The sequence below is a fragment of the Gymnoscopelus braueri genome (genome assembly GCF_963280865.1).
Source record: "Gymnoscopelus braueri genome assembly, chromosome: 5".
In the NCBI taxonomy this organism is placed as follows: domain Eukaryota; kingdom Metazoa; phylum Chordata; class Actinopteri; order Myctophiformes; family Myctophidae; genus Gymnoscopelus; species Gymnoscopelus braueri.
The window spans coordinates 12,956,643-12,979,453 of NC_137606.1; the positions used below are offsets into that span (position 1 = coordinate 12,956,643).

Here is a 22,811-nt window from a genome sequence, read left to right on the forward strand (position 1 = left end):
ACAGTGACGTCTAGCTCGTATAGTCTGCTGCAACTGAGACACAGACACACACTCTCCATGCATTAGCGCCCATGGATCGGGATTACGGACCCCCATCTGCGGGTTGAGGGTTTCCATGGAATAAGACTGTGGAATGTATTGTTATTGTTTGTCATTATAGCTGTTACTATTATTGTTGTTGTCCATATTTGTATCTCCCTCCCACGTCCTCGCTCCCATGCACACACTCTCTCTCTCTATTTATTTATTTATTTATCTCTCTCTGTTTGATTCTCTCCTTATCTCTCTCTCTCTTCCCCCCAACACGGTCACGGCAGATGGCCACCCGCCCTAGAGCCAGCTTCAGTCATGAGATTTTTTTTCTTTAATCCATGACTGACTGACTGACTGACTGACTGACTGACTGACTGACTGACTGACTGACTGACTGACTGAATAACTTATGATTGAATGACGGTTTTATACATTAATGTGGGTAAAATGTGATGGCAAACATTCTCCATTGACCACTATTATTATTATTTTTCACTGACTGCAATTGGTTACATGAAAATAAAATTCAAATTGCCATACAGTATATCTCCATATATCTGTAGATATGCCTATATATGGGCGTATCAGGTTTGTTATGATTCTGAGTAATGGTGACGGGCCACACTGGCCTGCCGGCCTGCCCTCCCATGGGCAATTAGCCAAATTCAATATAGGAAGACATTGTTGCGACATTTATTTGAGTCTTAAATAAAAAATGTTGAGGTCTTAAAAGGTTCTTAAAAAGTCATACATTTTACTTTAAAAATTGTGCAAGAACCCTGCTAGAGGTTTCTTCCTGCAAAAGGGGAGTTTTTCCTTGGTTGTGTTTGTTGTTACAAAATGGATAAGTGAACACAGAGCATTTTACTGTGTGGCTTGCTCGTATATCCTCTGGGAAGACATCTTAACATTTTGTTAATTTTTTTTGTCTCTGTGTTTCATTCTGAAAGTGTTCATATTGACCCATAAGCTGTCAAAATAGTTTCCTACGATAGGCATCATTTTTTAACTAAAATCTTTGCTTCTGGGGGTCCCTGGAACAACACAATTTTGAGATGGGGGTCCGTAGCCAAAAACATATCATTTTAGGGCGCCCTTGCCATGAAAAAGTTCTAGAACCACTGATTATAGCAACATACGTTTTTTTTTTTAAACTGTTAGGAATTAGAAGACATTTGTAGAATCCCCCAAAAGCAAACATTTGAGTTACGAATGTTCGCTTTAAGAAATATATTATTCAAAGATTTGCACACATGTTCATGATTTAAAAAAAATAGCAGATCTACAAGCTCATAGCACCGAGTGCCGCGCTATGAGCTTGTAGATCTGCTATTTTTTAATAGCCAAAGTACAAGATAATGGTTAATAAGTGGTTAAAATCTAAAATGACGGATGCTTTCCCAGTCTTAATGGGTTAACGATGTCCAGAAGGAGGGTCTGGATTGTGACTTACTGTACAATGATTTTAGGTGGCTGCAACTCTCTCGTCCTTCAGTTACAATACACATTGAGGTCTTACTGTATGTCAACTTCACTTTGATGGCAAGTTCACTGTCTACAGCAACGGAATTACGGTATACACTATCAGGGAAAGTCCCTTCAGAAACACACTGTCCATTAGATGACTGGATAGGGCTGCATGCTGCCACATAATCCTGGTTAGTTTCCACCTATAGAGACCTGTTTTGTACTTTCTTCTCCCTCTTTGTCTTCAGCTTCCTCTCACTCTACTCTACTCTACTGTACGTATGATGCCTATCATTCATTGTTGTCTATTGGCCTTATTCAGATCTGGAGTAGGAGAACCTCAGGCAGATATATAGGCTGTACCCAGCTCTCTCTGCCTTTCTTGCCAACTCTCAACCCTGCCTCAGCCTGCCACAGTGGGATACAGGATAATAAATAGCGTGCAGTGTGTGTGTGTGTGTGTGTGTGTGTGTGTGTGTGTGTGTGTGTGTGTGTGTGTGTGTGTGTGTGTGTGTGTGTGTGTGTGTGTGTGTGTGTGTGTGTGTGTGTGTGTGTGTGTGTGTGTGTGTGTGTGTGTGTGTGTGTGTGTGTGTGTGTGTATAGATGAAACAGGGGAAGCAATAGAGTGCCTGGGAAAGGCAGAGATGGAGAGAAAAGACAGAGAATAGGGGAAGTAACAGGAATCCGACAGCCAACAGACGGGCATTGTTCTGACTGTGTGTGTGTGAGTCTGGGAGGTTAGAGTTTAAATGGCTACAGACAGAACACACACACACACACACATGTGTGTTCTCTCAAATGTGTGACTGTGTGCGCGCATGCACGACACACACACACACACACACACACACACGCACGCACGCACGCACGCACACACACACACACACGACACGCACGCACGCACGCACGCACGCACGCACGCACGCACGCACGCACGCACGCACGCACGCACGCACGCACGCAGATTTTCTCTGCCTAAACCAAATGGACCGATACAGTTGGGTTCTAGATGGCAATGCTTCCCACATTTCCATGCATGATGGCTTGGCAGTGCTGAGAGGGAATTGAGTGACAGCCAGGTGGCCGGTGTGACACTGCAGGGTGACAAGCTGACATTCAGACATGCTGACAGCTTGTTATTTTAGATGACGCTTGTGTAAAGAGGCGTCTGTGCAGGTATGATTGTGTGTACTGTAGAGTCTTCTTTGCATGTGGATGCAAGAGTGCACGTGAATTAAGAATGAGTGTAGCTGTGTTTTCCGTTCTGTGCTATAGCAAAGGACACATACTGCACGTGTGTAAGATGAGCTTAAATGACAGTATGAATCGAGAGTGGTTATCATACATTTGTTGGGAAAAGTATGGATGGTTTTGTACATAATGTAATATAATTTATCACTAAAGACCCCAACTGATATGGGATTTTAAAGACCGATACCAATTTTAACGGGGGAACCTTATCTATGTGGAGTGTGCATCGATATGCAAATGTTCCCAGAAGCCTGCTTTTGCATCAAAGAATATTGAACAATATTAAATTATTATAACTAATCAATATTTCTAATGTTGTCAACCAACAATTATAGAAATGAACACTGTACACTGAACAAGTAAGACGCGCGAACGCTGGAAGCGCGTGTGTGTGTGTGTGTGTGTGTGTGTGTGTGTGTGTGTGTGTGTGTGTGTGTGTGTGTGTGTGTGTGTGTGTGTGTGTGTGTGTGTGTGTGTGTGTGTGTGTGTGTGTGTGTGTGTGTGTGTGTGTGTGTGTGTCAGAGCATTGTCCAAATTCCTGCACTCTGGCGCACTCGGGTGGCTGCTTACAGGCAGTGCACGCATGTGAGTCATGTCACCCAGGGGCAGGCAGGCAATGAGAGCGTGAGTCACATGGGTGCATGCAGCCAATGAGAGGTGAACACAGACACACAGACAGACAGACAGACAGACACACCTTCCGCTGCGTTCGCAATAAATAAAGAATAATTAATATTTAAATAAATGCCAAAAAACACTATTTATTACATGAAAAAGAGAGAGACGTGTATAGGGTGCACGGTTCTGGCAGAAATAGTATCTCCAGCCAGCGTTGCCAGATTCTGTGAGAGAAACAAGCAACCAGGTCTAAGAAAACAAGCCCAAAAGAAGCGACTATGGGCCACATGAGCACCTTAAACCTACTGTATACATCGGCTATTTGAAAATAGCAGATTTACAAGCTCACAACTCGTCGCTCGCGATGCGACGCGTCTTGTAGATCTGCTATCTTCAAATACAATCTTGGGGGAAACTTATAATAAGCAGACCTGGCAACACTGTCACCAGCACTCACTTGATCCTTTTAGGATTTCTGGTTTATTTAGTCATAAGCTCCATCTGCCCAAGCAGCAGATCATACATTTATAGCATACCCAGGTATCATTTACCCCTGGGTGAGGCGGTGACAAAAGGACTGAGAGGGTGATAAGCCATAGCTATAGCGGCACGATCGGCACAATCTAAAGCCACATCAGGGCCGATTTGGTAGGCAACTGACCAATCAGAGCAAGCCAAAGCAGTAGTTCTCAAACCTTTCCATGTCAAGAACCCCTAAATTAATGTGTATTTGGCCGCGGACGCCCATCTGAAAAGATATTGTGCCAAGGACCCCCCATACAAGATTTGTGGTGTGAACATTTTCAAAAATATTCAGACATTTTCAAAGAATATCAAGATTTTTTGAAAATAGCTAATATATATAGGACCATGGGGGTCCCTGGACCCCACTTTGAGAACCCCTGCATTAAACCACAGACCACCATAACTCTGAGAGTGTAAAAATGGAACCAAATGGACCCATAAGGGTCAATTTTTCCATTTCTACACTCTGAGAACCAATGATGCATGAGCTAAAGTGCCACTGCATGCTGATTGCTGAACTGTCACCACGAGCGACGTCTCTGTGGAAGGATGTCCTTGTCACCATGCCTAAATTGAAATGTCAGACATGGACATGTGTGGATGCTGAGGTAGAATTCATGGCTGAGGAGACAATGCAGTTTATCCGGGTGCAAAGGAAGCAAAATGCACATCAGTGTAAATCAGGGCTAGGAAACCTTAGGCACGGGTGCCACTCAGCATTGGCACAGCTAGGGAAGGGTGATCACTGGCACACTGGCTTAAGTGTGAGAGAGAGTACTTTTGGTTTAAAATAAAATATTTTCAAAAAAATAGTCAATTAAATTAAGTCCCCTCACATCTGTATGCAAATACAATTCTGCACATAATTCTACATTCATTCAAACTATGAACTCTGACTGGGGAGGCAGTCTGGGAGATAGGTGGGGTTATCATTATAATGCCGTAATGTGAAAGAAAATAAAGAAAAAGAAACAATATGTTATATGTATGGATAATCAGAATCTGTTAGAAATATTCTATTTTGATGTGGACCCAAATTAAACGTAATGTTGATGTGGCACACTGACTATCAAGAAAATGAAAACATGGCACTTCATATCAAAAAGGTTGCGACCCCTGGTGTAAACAGTGATGTTCGCCGGTTCAAGGTATGGCTTTGTAATGTTAATTACCAACTGAGGCAGAATGCAGTACCTGCCGTCTTTTCACCCTCCTCTGTTAATGCTATTTACTCATGGTCTTGGCGGGTATGTAAGACAGGCTATGACTAAGTAAGGTTATGGGTATGTGATAAACTAACTATAGCCCTGCATTCATCATTCACATTGACACATGCCTGGGTGATAATTTGTTGATCACATTGCAAGGATGAAATCTTACATCCCACTACATGAGTGGGAACAAAATGTAAATGAGGCGTTCCCCGAAAGGAAGGATGCAATTTAGAGCTTGTATGTATGTTTTGCCAGCAGTGGTGTAAAGTAACTAAGTACATTTACTCAAGTACTGTACTTCAGTACAATTTTGAGGTATTTCTTTTACTTTACTGGAGTATTTCCAACTTTCAATCCTTTTACTTCTACTCCAATACATCTCAGAGGAAAATATTGTACTTGTACTCCACTACAATTATTTGAAAACTTCTAGTTACTTTGCAGATATAAATTATTACCTTATGAAACATACATTAACCACTTCAGCCCTATTTTAAACCTAGCTATTTGAAAATAGCCGATCGCAACGCGTCGCATCGTGACGCATTGTGATCTTGTAGATCTGCTATTTTCAAACATTTTAGTACTTTTGCTTTTGGTACTTTAAGTACATTTTGATACCAATACTTTTGTACTTTTACTCAAGTACATTTTTAATTCCGGACTTTTACTTGTAACAGAGTACTTCTACATTGCAGTATTGATACTTTTACTTAAGTAAAACATTTGAGTACATTTTCCACCACTGTTTGCCAGTAGGCCAGAGGAGAGGAGGCCTACTGGACAGTCGTAACTGGCAACACTAGTACTCTGTTATTCCTTCCAATCTACCAACCACCACCTGCCACACCTACCCTACTTCAGCCCTGACACATGCCATATACAGCAGCCCCCCCTCTCTATCTCTCCCTCACCCACACACACACACACACACACACACACACACACACACACACACACACACACACACACACACACACACACACACACACACACACACACACACACACACACACACACACACACACACACTGGTGTGTGTACATACGTAGCAGTGTGTGCATACTCCCATCCATGCATGTAGCCTACCAATGCACACACAGAGACAGACACACACACACACACACACACACACACACACACGCACACACACACACACACACACACACACACACACACACACACACACACACACACACACACACACACACACACACACACACACACACACACACACACACACACACACACACAGTTTTACACACATACACCTTGCATGTTTTATACCATGCCCACACTCTCCTCTGGGCACATCAAGAGAGATGGGAATAGGGTATGTGTGTGTATGGCGGGGAGGAGGTTACACAATGCCACGTTCACCCCTGTCAGGGTGACTGTAGCAGGCTCATTTTACCTCTTTATTCAGGGAGACAAAGGAGGCTTTTGTGAGCCAAAAAAGAAAACCCCTAACACCCCACAACCTCCATGTCTTTACCCCCCCTTCACAGTAGCACAAGGGAGGCACAGACACCGGATTATATGGGCTTGGCACCAATGCGCCATTTTCTTATACAGAAAACAGCTATTCTGCTCTGAGAGAGAAAAGCGCTTTCTATGCTGAGGACTCAAATATCATGCAAGCCAGGCCAATGTTTAGCTGGTATAAAACTGCAGTGTTCCATCTTTTGTCCTGTAGTACGTTTCTTTTTGTATGTGAGTTCTTTGCAAAGGAGGCAATCTTCACAAAAAAAACACAACCACCACCACCAACCCACCCGTAACCAAATTCTTTGTGCAGTAAACTAGTCCTTGCATTGCATCTTCACCACCATACACCCTGGTGAAGATTTTGAAGTGAACACTGCACCCTGCAGACAGTGCGGGCATGTTTTCACAGCCTTGATTAGAAATGTCCTCTGTCACAATATATCAGTGTTCATTTTATACATAATTGTTCCACTGTGGCTGTGAAACTGTGTGCATTATGTAGGCCTATCGTTAGCGTTATGCACGTTGCCTCTCGGCTACTGACTGATAGGCTGTTGGTTCAGAATCGCTACAAGGGCCCCTGAGTGCCATTTGACACGGTGCTTTCATTCGTCAGTGTCACAGTTAATGGTGACAGCAGACATGTGTGTCAAAACACTGGAACATGACATCTCCTAAGCTTCGGCACTTGGAGGCCGATGGCTTTTGACACACACGTGAGCAGCGAGTATACCCCAGGCTGTCAGTTTGGCTAAATTCACACTTTAACTTAGCCATGACAGTTAAAAGTCGCTATTTATGTAGCACACGCCTCCGGGGATGCATCCATTTTCAAAATGATTAACAAAGGCTATTACAGAGGGATTTTCTTTTACTGGTTGCCAGTGCGTGCCCACATGACTGGGAAATACATCAAGATGGCTGCAACTCGTCTAGGCCTATATTCTAGCCGCGGCTGTGCCGTGGTTTCCAGGCCATGACATTTTATAGTTTCTCACAGTAAAATGTTATTGGGCTAATATAATGACCACCCTTGCCTCGCAAATTTTTATGGCTTGACTTGACATGATATCATCCCGAAACAATGACATAAAACCTTAACCTCTGTCATGCCATGGCTGTGCTGTGCAAAAAGGAGAACATGATAGCCCAATAGTACTTTCCCATTAAGACCGGAACGCATCGGTGTGTCATTTTTAGATTTCTTTGGGCTATTCAAAAATAGCAGATCTACAAGCTCATAGCGCGGCACCGAGTGCCGCGCTACGAGCTTGTAGATCTACTATTTTTGAAAAATCTTGAAAATCTGTGCAAAGCTTTGAATATGAATATGAAAGCGAACATTTGTAACTGTTTCTGGGGGTACGTCCCTGGAACAAAACATTTTGAGATGGGGGTCTGCGGCCAAATATTTTTTTTGGGGGGTCCTTGACATGAAAAAGATTTTTTCTCTTAAAAAAACTGATTTAGAAGACACTATTGTAGAATCGGCCTCAAATGGGTTAACAACAAGTAGCCAATAGTGCGCTTTTTCATGAAGTGATGTATAACATGGAACAAAAAGCCAAGTGCTTTGTTGTCACTGAACCAGCTGTGACATCTAGGCTACCTCCGATAATGACAGTGGACCACATCCGATCCTTTGTCCACCTCTCTGTAACTGGGCTACCTCATTCCCCCCCCCCCCCCCCCCCATCTCTCTCTCTCTCTCTCTCCCTTCTTCATTCTGTGCCTTTTGGGGTTTTTTGTCTGGGCGAGGAGTGGGCGTCAGCCGATGGGTGACGGCGATGTAGCGGGAGGAGTTCCGACGTTGGGGAATCCAACCACGAAAGAGTGTGTGTATGTGTGAGAGAGAGAGAAAGAAAGAGATAGAGGGAGGGGGAGAGAGAGAGAGAAAGGGGGGGAATAGCAGGAGGAGGATTGAATCGGGAGTGATAGAGTCGGGTCGGAGAGGGAGTTTGTGTCGGTAACTACAGCGGGGTTTCGGGGCTCCCTCAGCCCGTCCACAGCAGCGAGACATGCCGCTCTCACCGAGGAAGTCTATCAAGGAGCAGGCGTTCATGTCTCTGACCGCGTCTCCGCCGTGCGTCTCGTAAGTCATCGGCTATTTGAGAATTAGCTGCTATTTTAGCTGATCTGCAAGCTCACGAGCTTGTAAATCTGATCTAGATTTTTTTTGTGGGGGGAATATTTGGAAGATTATTATTTTTTTTTTTCAACATTTCCAAACACACGCCTGTTTGTGATTCTTGGATGATTTGGCTTCTTTCTGCGTTCCAACCTTCTGGATTTGTTTAAAATGCGGTTTAGATTGGATATACTCTCTAGGACAGTGGTTCTCAAACTTTTCATGTCAAGGACCCCCAAAATTATATTTGGACGCGGACCCCCATTTCAAATATTGTGTTCCGTGGACCCCCAGAAGCAAAGATTTGAGTTACAAATGTTCGCGTAAAAGATGTATTGAAAGGTTTGCACAAATGTTTACGATTGTTCAAAAATAGCAGATCTACAAGCTCATATAGCACTGCACTCGGTGCAGCTATAAGCTTGTAGATCTGCTATTTTTGAATAGCCAAAGTAAAACAGGTTAAAATTATTGTGATGCTATATTAACACATTTCGCTGGGGACCCCCTGGAACCCCCCAAAGGACTCCTGGGGGTCCCCGGACCCCACTTTGAGAACCGATAGCATAGAAGATTGTTCAGTCAGTACCGATGGATCATGGAACCTCAGCCACATCATCAGCTTATGATGTTTGAGAGAAGTTGGTGTTGTTGCCATAGATTTACATTGTTTGAGATGTTTTGGATTTGGAGAACAGGCGCAACATTGTGTCTTCTTAGTGAAATAAGTCGCACCAGGGTGTCATTAATATCCCTACAGACTCATTACAGAATAATGTTCCACGATGACAATGAGTTTCTGCACCAAGTTGAATGACTTCAGACTATAATAATGTCATTTCTAATGAGCACAATAGTGCCAGCTTTGAATCATCAAGTGTATAAAATAGTGTTGCTGTTGGCGTTAACCATTGACTAAAAAAACAATTGAACTGCAAAACTATATATAAAAAAAAAAAAAGAGTAGCCAATTATTTTTTACCCCCTTTTCTCCCCAATGTAGTTGTTATGCCCATTACATGCTCTGCAAAACTATTGATAATTTAAAAGCCAGTTGATTGAGATGGCACGTTTTCTTCTGCAGTTTCTTCTGCAGGAATGACTTCAATGTCCAAACAGAGTTTAACAATAGCATTCATGGCAAGGTCAATGTGTAGGCAATCGCGTTAATTAGCAAAAATCACAGCTGAGTGGGAGAAAGGCATACAGGCTATTAGGCATGTAGTGAATATATTTATGTATTTATTTTAAAGTCTAATTAAATGTTCTTTACTGGACCACCATGTCCAGTCCAGTAGACTACAGTGTCATTTAAACACTTTATCTCCAGGAGAGCAATGGTGATAATCTGTTTTACGTGCATACCTCAAATCATTTACCATTGTGGAATTAATTTGCATTGCATTTGCATAATATATATTAATTTATACAGCCTACGCATAGTGAAGGTGTTTGTGCATTGACCAGGGAGACATTTAGATGGCAGCCACATTTTGAATATAGGCTACACACTGGTAGCCACACATATTTCAATATGAGATCATTTATGATTGAATACAGGCAACTAAATGTCCCAATGTCAGTCCAAGAACAAAATGACATATCAGGTTTTTATGTTTACAAACAAATGGAGGCACTACTGGTCTAAGCATGATTGGGACAGTGCCACTTATTTCTTGGTGTTAAAATGTGTGGAGATGGCCTCCTTTTTATAATGGATTGAAAACAAAGGGATTTCCCCTGGTACTAGAAATAGGATACCTTACACACAGCCTGAATCACACACCACAGCTAATCATCAGCATGGCTCGCATGGTATTTGACACCACTGCATAGAAAATGCAGAGCAGAATGCATATTGTATTCCCACTATTCTGTAGAAGAAAATGGTGTATTCATTGATGCCAAACCCATGTTGCGTTTGATGAACATACTATGTTTCCTGAAAAGTGTGGCCAAGCACATGTTTGTGATCAGACTTATGAACCTGCTTGACCTTGTGTACTCCTCAAGGACACCAGCCCAGCCTCTGCTGGCGGTGTGTCCAGGACCAGGTAACATGGTCTGGAACAGTAAACACCGCTCTGTAAGCAAATGCTCCAGGTTTCCATGTCACGCGGCTGTGATAGCATATCACCTTTGACTGACTGGAATGGAGTGAGCCTCCAGATACTGTTTCTGATTTGGTGTTGTTCTTCACACGAGAGATTTAAAGGAATAGTTCCCCCCAAAACATCTTATTTTCTATCAATTACACACCCCACACGCCTTTAATTCATGGAGATTTTTTGGTTTTTGACGCATTCCTGAGCCAATAATTTGATGACCGGGTGTATTTCCGGTAGGAGACTCAAAGAGACTCCTTTGAGTCTCCTACTGGATACATTAGCATGTTTCCGCTGGAAATCAAATTATTGGCTTAGGAATGTGATAAAAACTAAAACATCTCCATGAATTCAATGCTTCATGTGTGTAATTGATAGAAAATAAGTACTTTTTGGGGTGAACTACTCCTTTAAGGCAGACACCTATAGACAATCAGGCAAGTTGGGAGCGGAACGTGTTCCTACACATGTGTTATGTTCTCCTGGTGAAACTCCTCACTGTCAGGTGAAAAGAAGCAAAGACTGCCGATGTCACATGTGTCAGAGGAGACACGTGGCTGTCTACACACCAGTGGTTCCCAAACTGGGGGTCGGGACCCCCCCAAAATAATTTGGGGACAGATGATTAGCTTAAAAATGTTTTCTCACTCAACAGTAAACAAACATACATACAGTATAAGTGTATACACTACAGGAGGGTATCTGCACATTTCTAAAGTGACAATTTAAGGATTTATAAGAACTTTTAAACAACAAATTGGCCACATTGTCAAATTACGTAAGAAAGAGGCAAATTTGTGAAAATATCTGCAAGCTCTCTACGCTTCGGCTTTTTTCCCAATATTTATCTGTGGAACCGAGTCGAACTAAATGTAATGCCTACAATTCAAAGTGCTTGTCAGGGTTGGGGTCCCCAGGTCAAATATGATGATTTCGGGGGGTCGCAGCCTGAAAAGTTTGGGAACCTTTGGTTTACACACCCTCCTCAAGACCAACCAGTACGGGTCAGCACTGCAGTGACAGGGACTATGTGGGAGAATTGAGATTTGGCATAATAATGATTAATTTGGGGTAAAATGACGACGGTTACTTACATGGAGGAGTAATTGCAGGAAAGGGTAGGGGATTGTGTGAGTTGTAAAGGAGCGTTAGTGTCTTCTGGGGCAATGAGTTGACATTGGATCAGCTGTTGTAGGTGCAATAAATGTAGCTTGGCTGTTCTCCTCAGCGTTCATATCAATGTCCCAATTGTTGAACGTTTACTTTAGATAATGCTGTACGTGAGATGCTGTGATTGGGACCAATCTTTCTGCCATGCAGCGATATCGGCATCCAGAGAGAGATTGTCTGAAGGTCTTGGCCAGCCTTGAGGGCTTTGAATTCAAATGACCCCAGTACAGTATGTGTGCCCCAAAGCCACTGCTGACAATTCACTAAAGGGTCTGGAATTCTTCAAAAGACCCAAGTTCTTACTGGTAGCTGCTCCTTAACTTCTGCACGGAGGGCAAAAGTTCACATGTGTGTTTGTGCACAGGTTTGCCTGAAAAATTGACAGAGGAGGTTGGGAGGGAGCTTAGGCCGTGGTCCAGATGTCTCCATAGCCTGAGGAAACCCGAGGCATATTGTTAATACCACACCTCATACTGTACATTCCTTATGTACATTTTTACCATCTGAGTTGGAATGAACCCTGAAGATTTTACTGTGCAGTAGCACAGTTGTTGCAGTAACATGCAGCATATATGCATGTGTACTGTATGTAGTGTATCTAATTGTGTGTGTGTGTGTGTGGGGGGGGGGGTAAATGTGTATCCCCTGCACATTTTGGTCGTTATATTTTTGACAGTGTGTTAGAATGAGTCTTTTCAATTTCAAAAGTGCAGTTTGCACTTCTGAGTTAACACAACCCAGATGATTCAGTATGGTAATCTTTCTTTCTCAGGAATGTTCTGAGTGTGTGTGTGTCTGGCCAGGGGGAGGAATGATGATGACCTGCTTCTCTGATCTTTGAGAACCATGTGTGTGTCTTCATCACAGCAGTGGTATTTCTATTTCCATGATGTAACTGATATTGTTGTCTCGTTATCTGACGTCTTCTTTATCTCTTCTTATGACTATTTTTATTTTGTACCTGCAAAAAGCTTGTCATTATCATAAGCTTATTATTATCAATCATTTCACACATTTGTCTCTTTTACACCTGTAAACTTGTGATGTGACAATGAAAACCAGATGCTATTTTTGGGGTGCTTTATTTATTTAGAAATGATTTATGTTTGCTTTTCTCTTTGGTACGAAGCCTCTGAAATGGAGGAGGGGAGGGTTACTTGACGGTAAAACAAGTCACCTATATTCAAGATTACACATGCAAACAAGAACGAGATTTTTGTTTATGCTTGTGGAAAAGTAAACCGGTAGTTTACTACGTATTTTAGGACCTATTCAAAAACATATATAAATAGCCGACCTACAAGCTCGCAAGCTTGTAGTGAACTTGTAGATTTGCTGTATTTGAACCCCCTCCCCCAAATAAACGTCATTTTCGCCACATCGGCTACGTAATTGCTGATGCCTCAAAATGTCAACTAATGGCAGATACTGTATATCGGCCAGACTGATATTGGGCTAAATAAATTACGTACGTGATCTTATCGACACAGATTCTGTGTTGTTTCTTTGCTTTTTTTGTTTGAATAGATAGATCCAGAACAAAGAACAGAGAACAAGATCAAAGCTAAAAATATGAATGAATTTAAAGCAGTGGTTCTCAAGGGACACAGACTACTGCTACTTTTCGTCTGTACCACTACATGAGCTGTAATCCCCTTTTCACAGAATCAGACCTGATTACATGGCTAGAATGAAACACTCTGGATCCCAAGGGTCAAGAGTTGAAAACAATTGATCTAAATCACAGCGAAACATTGAAACTGACACTCAAAAGGCGTCGTCTATAAATCGCTCAAACAGGCAAGGGCCCGCCCCATTCAGACATTGGCCTCATTGCTCAGCATGAGTGGTTTACATGTGTTTATGTCAATGCTGTTTGCCTTCGTCCCTGTGGGACCGTAACAGGATTCATCTGTCTGCCACGACCAGGATTTACACATCTTCGCTAAATATGGAGGTCTGGGTCAGGGCTGTTTCTGTCGCATAAACAGGGTGTGATGGCTCTCTCCGTCTCGTTCTTCCTCTTTCTCCATGTGGTTGTGATATCGGACCTGCCACATAGTCTTTAAGACAGTGTCTCTGCATTTCCATTTAGACTGTGGCTGCCGCCTTGGCGCCGAGCGTCGCTTTTAGAAAAGCGTCGACTGCGATGAAACCCCCCAGGCCATGAGACTCCACAGGCTCCCCCCTTTTTCTTTAGCTCATCGTTGAAAGATGTAGAAATGAGTTGGCCTTGACTGGCTCCCTTCGAGGTACTGCAACTCTGATTTCCATTCATTTGCATTTAAGGCATTAATGGCCTCGGCGAAAAGGGCTACTCAAGTACTAAGCCTGTGTGTGTGTGTGTGTGTGTGTGTGTGTGAGAAAGAGAGAGAGTTTCTGTGGTTTTGCAGGCTGGAGGTTTGAACATGTGAGTAGCTATGGGCAATGGAACAAGGAGGTGTGCGCATGCGGGGGAGCTTTGTCAGAGTCTTCTCTCTGTGTGTGTGTGTGCGTGTGTGAGCATTTACCCACAGCTGTTAAGTGCTTCCAGGACTCTGTCGCACAACCTTGGAAAAGGCGCACACACCCACATACTACGTTATCCACACAACCTTGGCAGGGTAATGCCAGTATCAGTCCAACAACTGCTCCTGAAGAGAACCTATTCTGAGAGAGAGGGCGCTATTCAGAGAGAGTAAGTGCGAGTGAGAAAATGAACAACAATGAATCAGCGTGCCTTGGTCTGCTGAGCATGCGTGTGCTCATGAGAAGGTCACAGAGAGGCAAGTGGATTGTTTGCTGGCAAGAAGTTGTGAATAGAGAATGCGGTTGTCGGGTATACCGTAGCTGTGGGTTGGACAGTGAGTGCAGTAAAATGGAAACTTCATTACAGACTAGATATCTGGTTCCACCCTGACTTGAGGCAGCGGGAGACCTGGAATAAGCTCGCGGGGTAAAAGGTTAGGCTGCGCTCTCTCTGCGAGTTTCACCATCTCACACTCCCTCGCACTAGTAATTTGTTGGCTCTCTTTTTTTGGAAGGGGTATTGTATTGATCTTACCGGATATGTGAAGGCGAGACAGATGGGAACACTCCCTCGACATGTTTATTTAAGTCCCAGCTAATTAGTGATGTCCCATTATTGAATGGAAGACTGAGCTCCCTCGCTCACTCTCTGACCTCCATTGTTCGCCACGTTACTCTGTTGCCTCAGTCTCAAACTGCTCTCTCTCTCTCTCTCTCTCTCTCTCTCTCTCTCTCTCTCTCTCTCTCTCTGTCAAATGCAAGTAGGTCTCTCTGTCAAATGCAAGTAGATCTAACTGTTGTCCATAATTCTGCATATTCTTTTCATTATTTCACTGAAGAAAATCGTAATGATGTTTTAGGTGCTTATGTGTTTATTCCTCATATCTAAGTGTCCACTGACCACAAGGAAGTGTGTGTAGTAAATCTGGGAAGGCACTGAAATAACCCTTTAAACCTTGTACTTAAGGTTTAAAGGGTTATTTCAGTGCCTTCCCAGATTTACCACACACACACACACACACACACACACACACACTCCATATGAGATTGTAGAAGTTGTGGTGCAACCTCCAGTCTGCAGGCTGTGCAATCAGCACCACACTGTTGAGGTTTCCTTCACCTCTCACTGCTCTGCTGATACTTAAAAAATTAAATGATAAAACCAGAGCACTGTGAAAGAGAGAGGGGAAGAGACATTGTGGTGTTGTTGGCATACATCTTGTCCTCTCGGCATGCAACAACATCACTTTTGGCCTTCACGAACCCTCAGTGATGCTAGATGGCCGCTGGCTGTGTTTGTGTGTGTAATCATCAAGCCCTTCTGGTGAACAATGATGAGTATTACACTTAATGTTAATGCATGACGTACCAGATCAACCACAAAAGTACTGAAGCTTAGCTTATTTTTAGCACATTTCTGCCTCATTACAGCGGATGTAGTTAAGAGTCATTTTGTGGAGCAGCTGAAATGCACTGCACATGGATTAAAACCCAAGCCATTGTTATTTTTTCCTGCCTAATGCATGGTATGCACACCTAACGGAGTACTGAAGACTATGAACTGCTGAAGACGCATTAACACAAAATCTGTTACATTAGCCCGGAGGTCCCTATTTTGGGCATGTCATTATAGGCAATAAAATTATGGAAATGGCAGATCTACAAGCTCGCAACGTGTCACGATGCGGCGTATTGTGAATTTTCAGATCGGCTATTTTCCGCATTTTGTCATTCAAGTATATAGGTCTTAAGTGGGCAACGCATTTATCTTTTAATTGGGCTGCCTGTGTCCAAATGGGACTTTTCCTTCTCGGGCAGTTTAATCTTTGAATCGTTCAGTACTAGAGTAAGCATAAAGTCCTGCAGTGGCTTCGTCGCTGCACCTGGCGGCATCGAGACTGGGACGCTTGTCATACGCATGTGCACAACAACACCTGACAAAAACACACACGCAAACGTGGAGCTATTTTTATGATGATGGCATTTAAGGTGTACAAGAACGTGAGTCATTAATTGATGTAGGAAATGCGCCACACACACACACACACACACACACACACACACACACAGGGGGGCAAGTGAATCACGCTAACATGCCTGTCAGATTCGTGTCAAATAATTGATGGTGTTGACAGTTGGAATAGTGGCAGCAGTTCATGTGAATCTCACTTGTGGTTGACATGTGGCTTGTTTTCGGGCTTTTGCTGTAAATTATTGAGTTGCTTCCCGCTCATGCTGTGTGCGTCATACAGCTGCTGCACACAAAATCATGTGCGTATTCAAACATATACAAGACAAAGCCATTACAGTTCAAAGACTAGGTGTGACAGCCGACAGCCAGAAACACAAGACAAAGCAAGATTCAGAGTGTTTTTAATTTAACTCCTGAGTGTCCAAATGGACCCATAAGGGTCTGTGTGCCTGTTTGTGTGTGCCAGACACACTATGGGTTATACCTGTCGTCGGATTAATACTGTCATGTGCAACCCTGTAAAACCTCGCCCTACAGTAAGACGACAACAGACCTCCGCTGGTAGAAAATGCTTTAAAAATGATAAAAGCAATCGGAATGGCATTATGTCATCTTGCTGACCTGATTCAGACTAGTAAGTTTGGGATACATTCTTCATCCGAATGATGAATGGCCTTTCTTTGCATTTGGCCTTTTTGTAGACCGTAATTTGATGTCTCACCCTAGCAAACTTAGGGTGCTTTGCTTCGTTTATTAATGGTTCTTAAAATGTTGTGTCACAATGAGATCAAGTTATGCTGAACATTGTATTTTGGATTCAAACCAAATGTAGGCTCGGTTTGAGCCTACATTTGAAGAACATTTCTATGAATACACCTTCCTTGTTTTCATTCGCTGTGTCTTGTGTGCCCCCTGCAGGTGGTTGAAGGGAGTGCTGTGCAGTCACCTGCGCTCTCTGTGGATGATGCTCATGGTGCTCACAGTGGTCTGTGTGGCCATTCAGATCATTGGAGTCGTGAAGCAGTCCAGGTAACTGTCACAGTGCCGCAATCTTGTATGTCTTTAGACCTTTTCTTAGAATTCATTACATATAATTCTGGATTGGAAATTGAGCTTCTCTGAAAATACTGAAAATATATACGTAAATATAAGAAATATTTACACCACCTTTTTATATTCTCAGAACACTAAACAGTCAGTTAAGCCAACAATTTTAGAAACGGTGTATAAGAGTCCGATTGAGAGTGTACTCATCTTTTTTTTTAAATAATAATTATTATTATTTTTGTGAGTGTACTCATCTTTAACCTTACTGGCAACCTTAACCCTTGCCCTGAACATTCTTGTTTAAGTTCTTAATCTTTAAATTTGTTTGTTTCTCTTATTTGCTCTTATGTGTTTATTTTTATACTTTTGTGGACTGCTGTTTTATGTCATGCCATGTTAGCCAAAGATGGTTTTCCACCTTGTGTGGGGAATAAAGTTGTATCATATCATATTGTATTATATTATATTGTATGACATTATATGGTATCATACATGTGCTGCTCTCTGTTGCATAGCTACTCCAATGTAGTGGCTCTCTATCTTTGTGCATTGTCACACTGGTTTACTGTGGAGCGAGCTAAGTTAAAGGACCACTTCACCCATTTTCAACCCGTCTTCATATACAGTACAGTACATAATTAGTCCTCACTAACGCTCATGATAAGATGGCACCCTTTTTTATCTACAAGGTCTGTCTCAGAGGAGAACCTGCCTACCAACGACATCATCGGTAGGCAGGTTTGGTCATTTCAAAGGAGATTTCAAACTGAAAAAAAGAGTTAATGCAAGAACAATGGCTTCTATTTCTAACATTTCAGGAACGGAAAGGCTGCAGTTTATATTAGCTTTGAATCCCCATGTGTGATGTCATTGGTAGGCAGGTTTCAAAACTGTCCATAGCCCACCAATGAGATGCAGAGTGAGTAGACGGAGATTGTGCCATCTTATAATGAGCATTAGTGAGGACCAATTATTTGAAGATAATGTTGAAAATGGGTGAAGCGCTCCTTTAAGGCAAACGTGGCTCAAATGTACAGCAAATCTGATAACATTATTATTACATTTAAAAAAAAATACTTTTATCAACTGCATGTACAGTCTGTTGGTAAAATGATGCATTACTTTAATTCATCACAGTGCATGAATCTTTGACTATGCATTTCTTTCTGTCTGCTTCAAGGAATGGCGGCAAACTGCTAAGTGATAGACTCCTGAACTTGAGGCTCACTTCCGACGTCGTCCATCGCCCACCGCCTACTTTCCACAAGGACGGGGAGCCCCTTCACCCAGAGCCTGTTTACCAAGAGGAACTGAAGTCGGCAGGATGGGAGAGACGGATCCCAAGGACGGAAGAACACACTAAGGAGGATGAGGTGCAGCTTGTGGTGGTCGAGAAGCTTGAGGAGGTGCTTGAGTTTGATGGATATCCAAAGTCTTCAAACAATGTCCTATCACAGTATGATGAATCCCAAAGCAAGGTCAACGATCCTCTGACGGAAGCAAGTAAAGTCAGAGCTGGAAAGATGGTCCTATCTGTAGACGCGCCACATGGAGACAAGTTGGACACCGGACTCAAAGGTTCAGCGGATCTCCGCCATGAGGGGTTGAAGTTCCACAAAACGGGGAAGGCTTTGTCGGCAGCAGCTGACCCGAGGAGGTCAAGCATCCTCTCTCGTCCAAGCTCTTCCAACGCCCGCCTCCTCGACCACGGGGTCAATTCAGCTGCACCTGTGAAGCCGAGCACGTGTCAGCCAAAAAAACACCTTGTGTTCCTCAAGACGCACAAAACGGCCAGCAGCACCATCCTCAACATCCTGTATCGCTACGGCGACAGCAACAACTTGACATTCGCCCTGCCGCTGAACAAGCACAGTCAGCTGTTCTACCCGTACTACTTCGCCTCCCACTTTGTGGAGGGCATCCGCAACAGGAGTGTGAGTGAGTTCCACATCATGTGCAACCACATGCGCTTTAGAAAAGCCGAGGTGAGCTTAATTCCAGATCCAATTTATCACTTTTAATTCCTGGTTTTACTGACTTAAAGTACTGTATGTATGGGGTATTACACCCATTTCTTAGGATTTAGGCCCATCTTAGAACACTGTGCGTAGCTTAAAGGAGTAGTTCACCCCAAAAATTACTTATTTTCTATGAATTGCACACCCCATGAAGCCTTGAATTCATGGATTTATTTGTGTTTTTGTCGCATTCCTAAGCTAATAATTTGATTCCTGTCTCCACCGGCTAATGTATCCGGTAGGAGACACAAAGTAGATTCTTTGTGTCTCCTACCGGAAATACACCCGGGCATCAAATTATTGGCTTAGGAATGCGACAAAAACCAAAATAAATCCATGTATTCAAGGCTTCATGGGGTGTGCAATTGATAGAAAATAAATCATTTTTGGGGTGAACTCCTCCTTTAACTCTGAACAATGGTTACATCAGAGAATAATGTCTATCTTGAGAAATGTTAAGGAGTAGTTCACCCAAAAAATTACTTATTTTCTAGCAATTACACACCCCATGAAGCATTGAATTCATGGAGATTTTTTTGTTTTTGTCGCATTCCTTTGATTACCGGCGAAAAGATGCTAATGTATCCACTATCCACCCAGGCAATACACCTAGTCATCAAATGATTGGCTCAGGTATGCGTGAAAAACAAAAAAATCTCCATGAATGTAAGGCTTCATGGGGTGTGTAATTGATAGAAAATAATGTTTTTTGGGGTGGACTATTCTTTTAGCCATCATGAACAATGATTGAACCCTGCCTGTGTAGAGGTTCTCAGATGATCAAACGGAAAAACCACATGGTGTTAGCAGTACATGTCATCCTTCTCCTTGTCATGTCCCCTCAGGTGGAAAAGGTGATGCCTCCGGACACCTTCTACTTCTCCATCCTGAGACATCCGGTGGCCATGCTGGAGTCCATCTACATATACTACAAGAGCATCCCAGCCTTCGCCAAGACTCGCAGCTTGGACGACTTCCTCAGTAATGCCACGCGGCTCTTCAACGCGTCCCAGGCCATTAACAACTACGCCCACAACCTCCTCACTTTTGACTTTGGCTTCGACAACAACGCCACGGCGGACAGTCCCGACCTCGAGGAGAGAGCCAGCGCCGCCATCGCAGCCATCGAGCGGGATTTTAACCTCGTGATGATTTCAGAATACTTCGACGAGTCCATGATCTTGTTGAGGCACGCCCTCTGCTGGTCTCTGGACGATGTCGTTTCCTTTAAGCTCAACAGTCGGAACGAACGGACGCGTCGCACGCTTTCGCCAGAGAGCGCAGACAAGATTAAAAGTTGGAACGCTTTAGACTGGAGGCTCTACGTGCACTTTAACACCACCTTCTGGCGACGAGTGGACACTGTGCTGGGGCGAGAGGAGATGAGGAGAGAAATAAGTCTTTTGCAAGAGAGAAGGGCACAGCTCGCGAAAACCTGCCTCAAAGATGGCGCGGCAGTAGACCCTTCGAAGATAAAAGATGCCGGTCTGAAGCCGTTCCAATACGGGCAGGCCGTCATCCAAGGCTATAACTTAAACCCAGGGCTGGACGGGCCCACTCGAACACAATGTCAGAACCTTATAACGCCGGAGCTGCAGTACACGGATGCTCTTTATTCGAAGCAGTTCCCTGTGCTTGCGGCTCGTCTCAAACAGGCGGCAAAAAAAAAGGTCACTTCGCAGAGGCTGTCCGGTTCAAATCGAACGGCCATGATGGGAGTGGGCCAGGCGTGGGTGAGGGAACCCCGCTACAGGAGAACTGTATGGCACAAAGAGCTAAATATCCCAAACCAGAAAAGCCTATTTAATGAAAATTCAAATAACAGAAATATGCCATGAGCGGTAGTGTCGAAGGACTGGTGATTAATGGGACTGTTCAGATGGGATCTGGTCTCCCTGAGCATTTTGGTTTAGTACTGGTTACTCACGATACTGTTCATGGGTCTAAAATCTTACTGCACAAGGGGAATTTCTGAGTGCTGGCTATTTCACTAGGTCGTTAAAGATTGATGGACAGATTTGTAATATCAACTTAAGAAAAGTTGAATGAATAAATAAGACATGCTCAGTCTCTAACAGACATTTATCTTTGAAAATGTAGTTTGGATTATTAAGGTTGATGCCAGACCAAATGCTATTTATTTCTGATGACTTGAGGGTTTGTACAGTAAAGAGTGCAAAGTCCATGTGTTTTTGCCTTCACTCTTGTTTCCCTTTCAAATACCTCAGTACTGTTTGCCTTCACTGACGCTTTAATATTGTTGTGGATTTTCATATTCTTTAGAGCCAGGGAGCAGTACCGGAAACGTATGGTAACAGAAGGACAATATTTCGTCAAGGTTTGTTCCATAAACCCATAGGAAAAAGCACTTGAGACTCAAAGTCATGGAATTTCTGCACGGCAACTGGTGTTTGATTTATTTATTGTTTTCTTCACTCTCAAATGAAGGACATGTACTTAACATCGAATCAATTAGCAGGAAAACTGATATCCTTTCTATTTTCAGAGAGGCATTATTACTTTGGAAAATATTCTAGTTATTTTTTTTCCCTTTTTTACCAGTTGTATAAATTAAAGTATGCTGTGTCCCGAGTCTTTACTGCACTTTAGTTTGATGAAAACAAATTATTTGTGGATCATAATTGAGAGAGGAAATCTGATTTATGGTGATTTTGATGATTTGTCTTTGTACTGCAAGAGATTGACATGACATGCTTTTTTTTGCGATGGGAGGGACCATGTCTGTATATATGTGATTTTCATAATGTTCTCATGAACACACTGTTGCCACTCACAAACACAAATTGGGATCTGAAATCATTAAAAATGAATCCAACAATGGACTAGGTTTTCATCTGACTTCTATTCTGCCCCTTTGTGTGACACTTGTTGTTCTATGATTACTGTGTATATGGTACAGATGTAGAGGTTATGATCAGATACATGAGGAATATCATGACTGCAAACTTAAAGATCTACAGTAAGTATATGTAAATGTATTAGGTTGAATATGAGCATTTTTCGATCAGGACGGATATAATGGAATAGATACTGAGAGATGAAAGGGGGTCCAGGTCATATTAATCTAAAACTTAATATATGCCACATTGCAATGTATTATCTTGAAAATCTGTTATTTTTGGCAAGTGACATCATTGTACTATGGAGTAAATTAGTCATTAGTCATGGCCAAATTTGTGACATTTGGTAGAATGTTGAGGTGTAGGAAAAATCTACCTGGGCATGATATAAGTCTTAATACTTGGA

The 22,811-nt window shown here is 42.8% G+C and overlaps 1 protein-coding gene across 1 annotated transcript; it reads left to right on the forward strand.

Moving 5' to 3' along the window:
• Nucleotides 1-8,549: 8,549 nt before the first annotated feature.
• Nucleotides 8,550-21,496, forward strand: gal3st2 (galactose-3-O-sulfotransferase 2). Its single transcript, XM_080428624.1, has 4 exons — nucleotides 8,550-8,688; nucleotides 17,398-17,508; nucleotides 18,707-19,511; nucleotides 20,390-21,496. Exons 1-4 carry the CDS (start codon nucleotides 8,615-8,617, stop codon nucleotides 21,380-21,382), a joined length of 1,983 nt encoding a protein of 660 aa, XP_080284750.1. The 5' UTR covers nucleotides 8,550-8,614; the 3' UTR covers nucleotides 21,383-21,496.
• Nucleotides 21,497-22,811: the final 1,315 nt, after the last annotated feature.

Coding starts and splice junctions, on each gene's coding strand:
- gal3st2 (XM_080428624.1), top strand. CDS start 8,615: ATGCCGCTCTCACCGAGGAAGTCTATCAAGGAGCAGGCGTTCATGTCT. Junction 8,689..17,397: donor GCGTCTCCGCCGTGCGTCTC/GTAAGTCATCGG, acceptor TGCCCCCTGCAG/GTGGTTGAAGGGAGTGCTGT. Junction 19,512..20,389: donor TGCGCTTTAGAAAAGCCGAG/GTGAGCTTAATT, acceptor ATGTCCCCTCAG/GTGGAAAAGGTGATGCCTCC.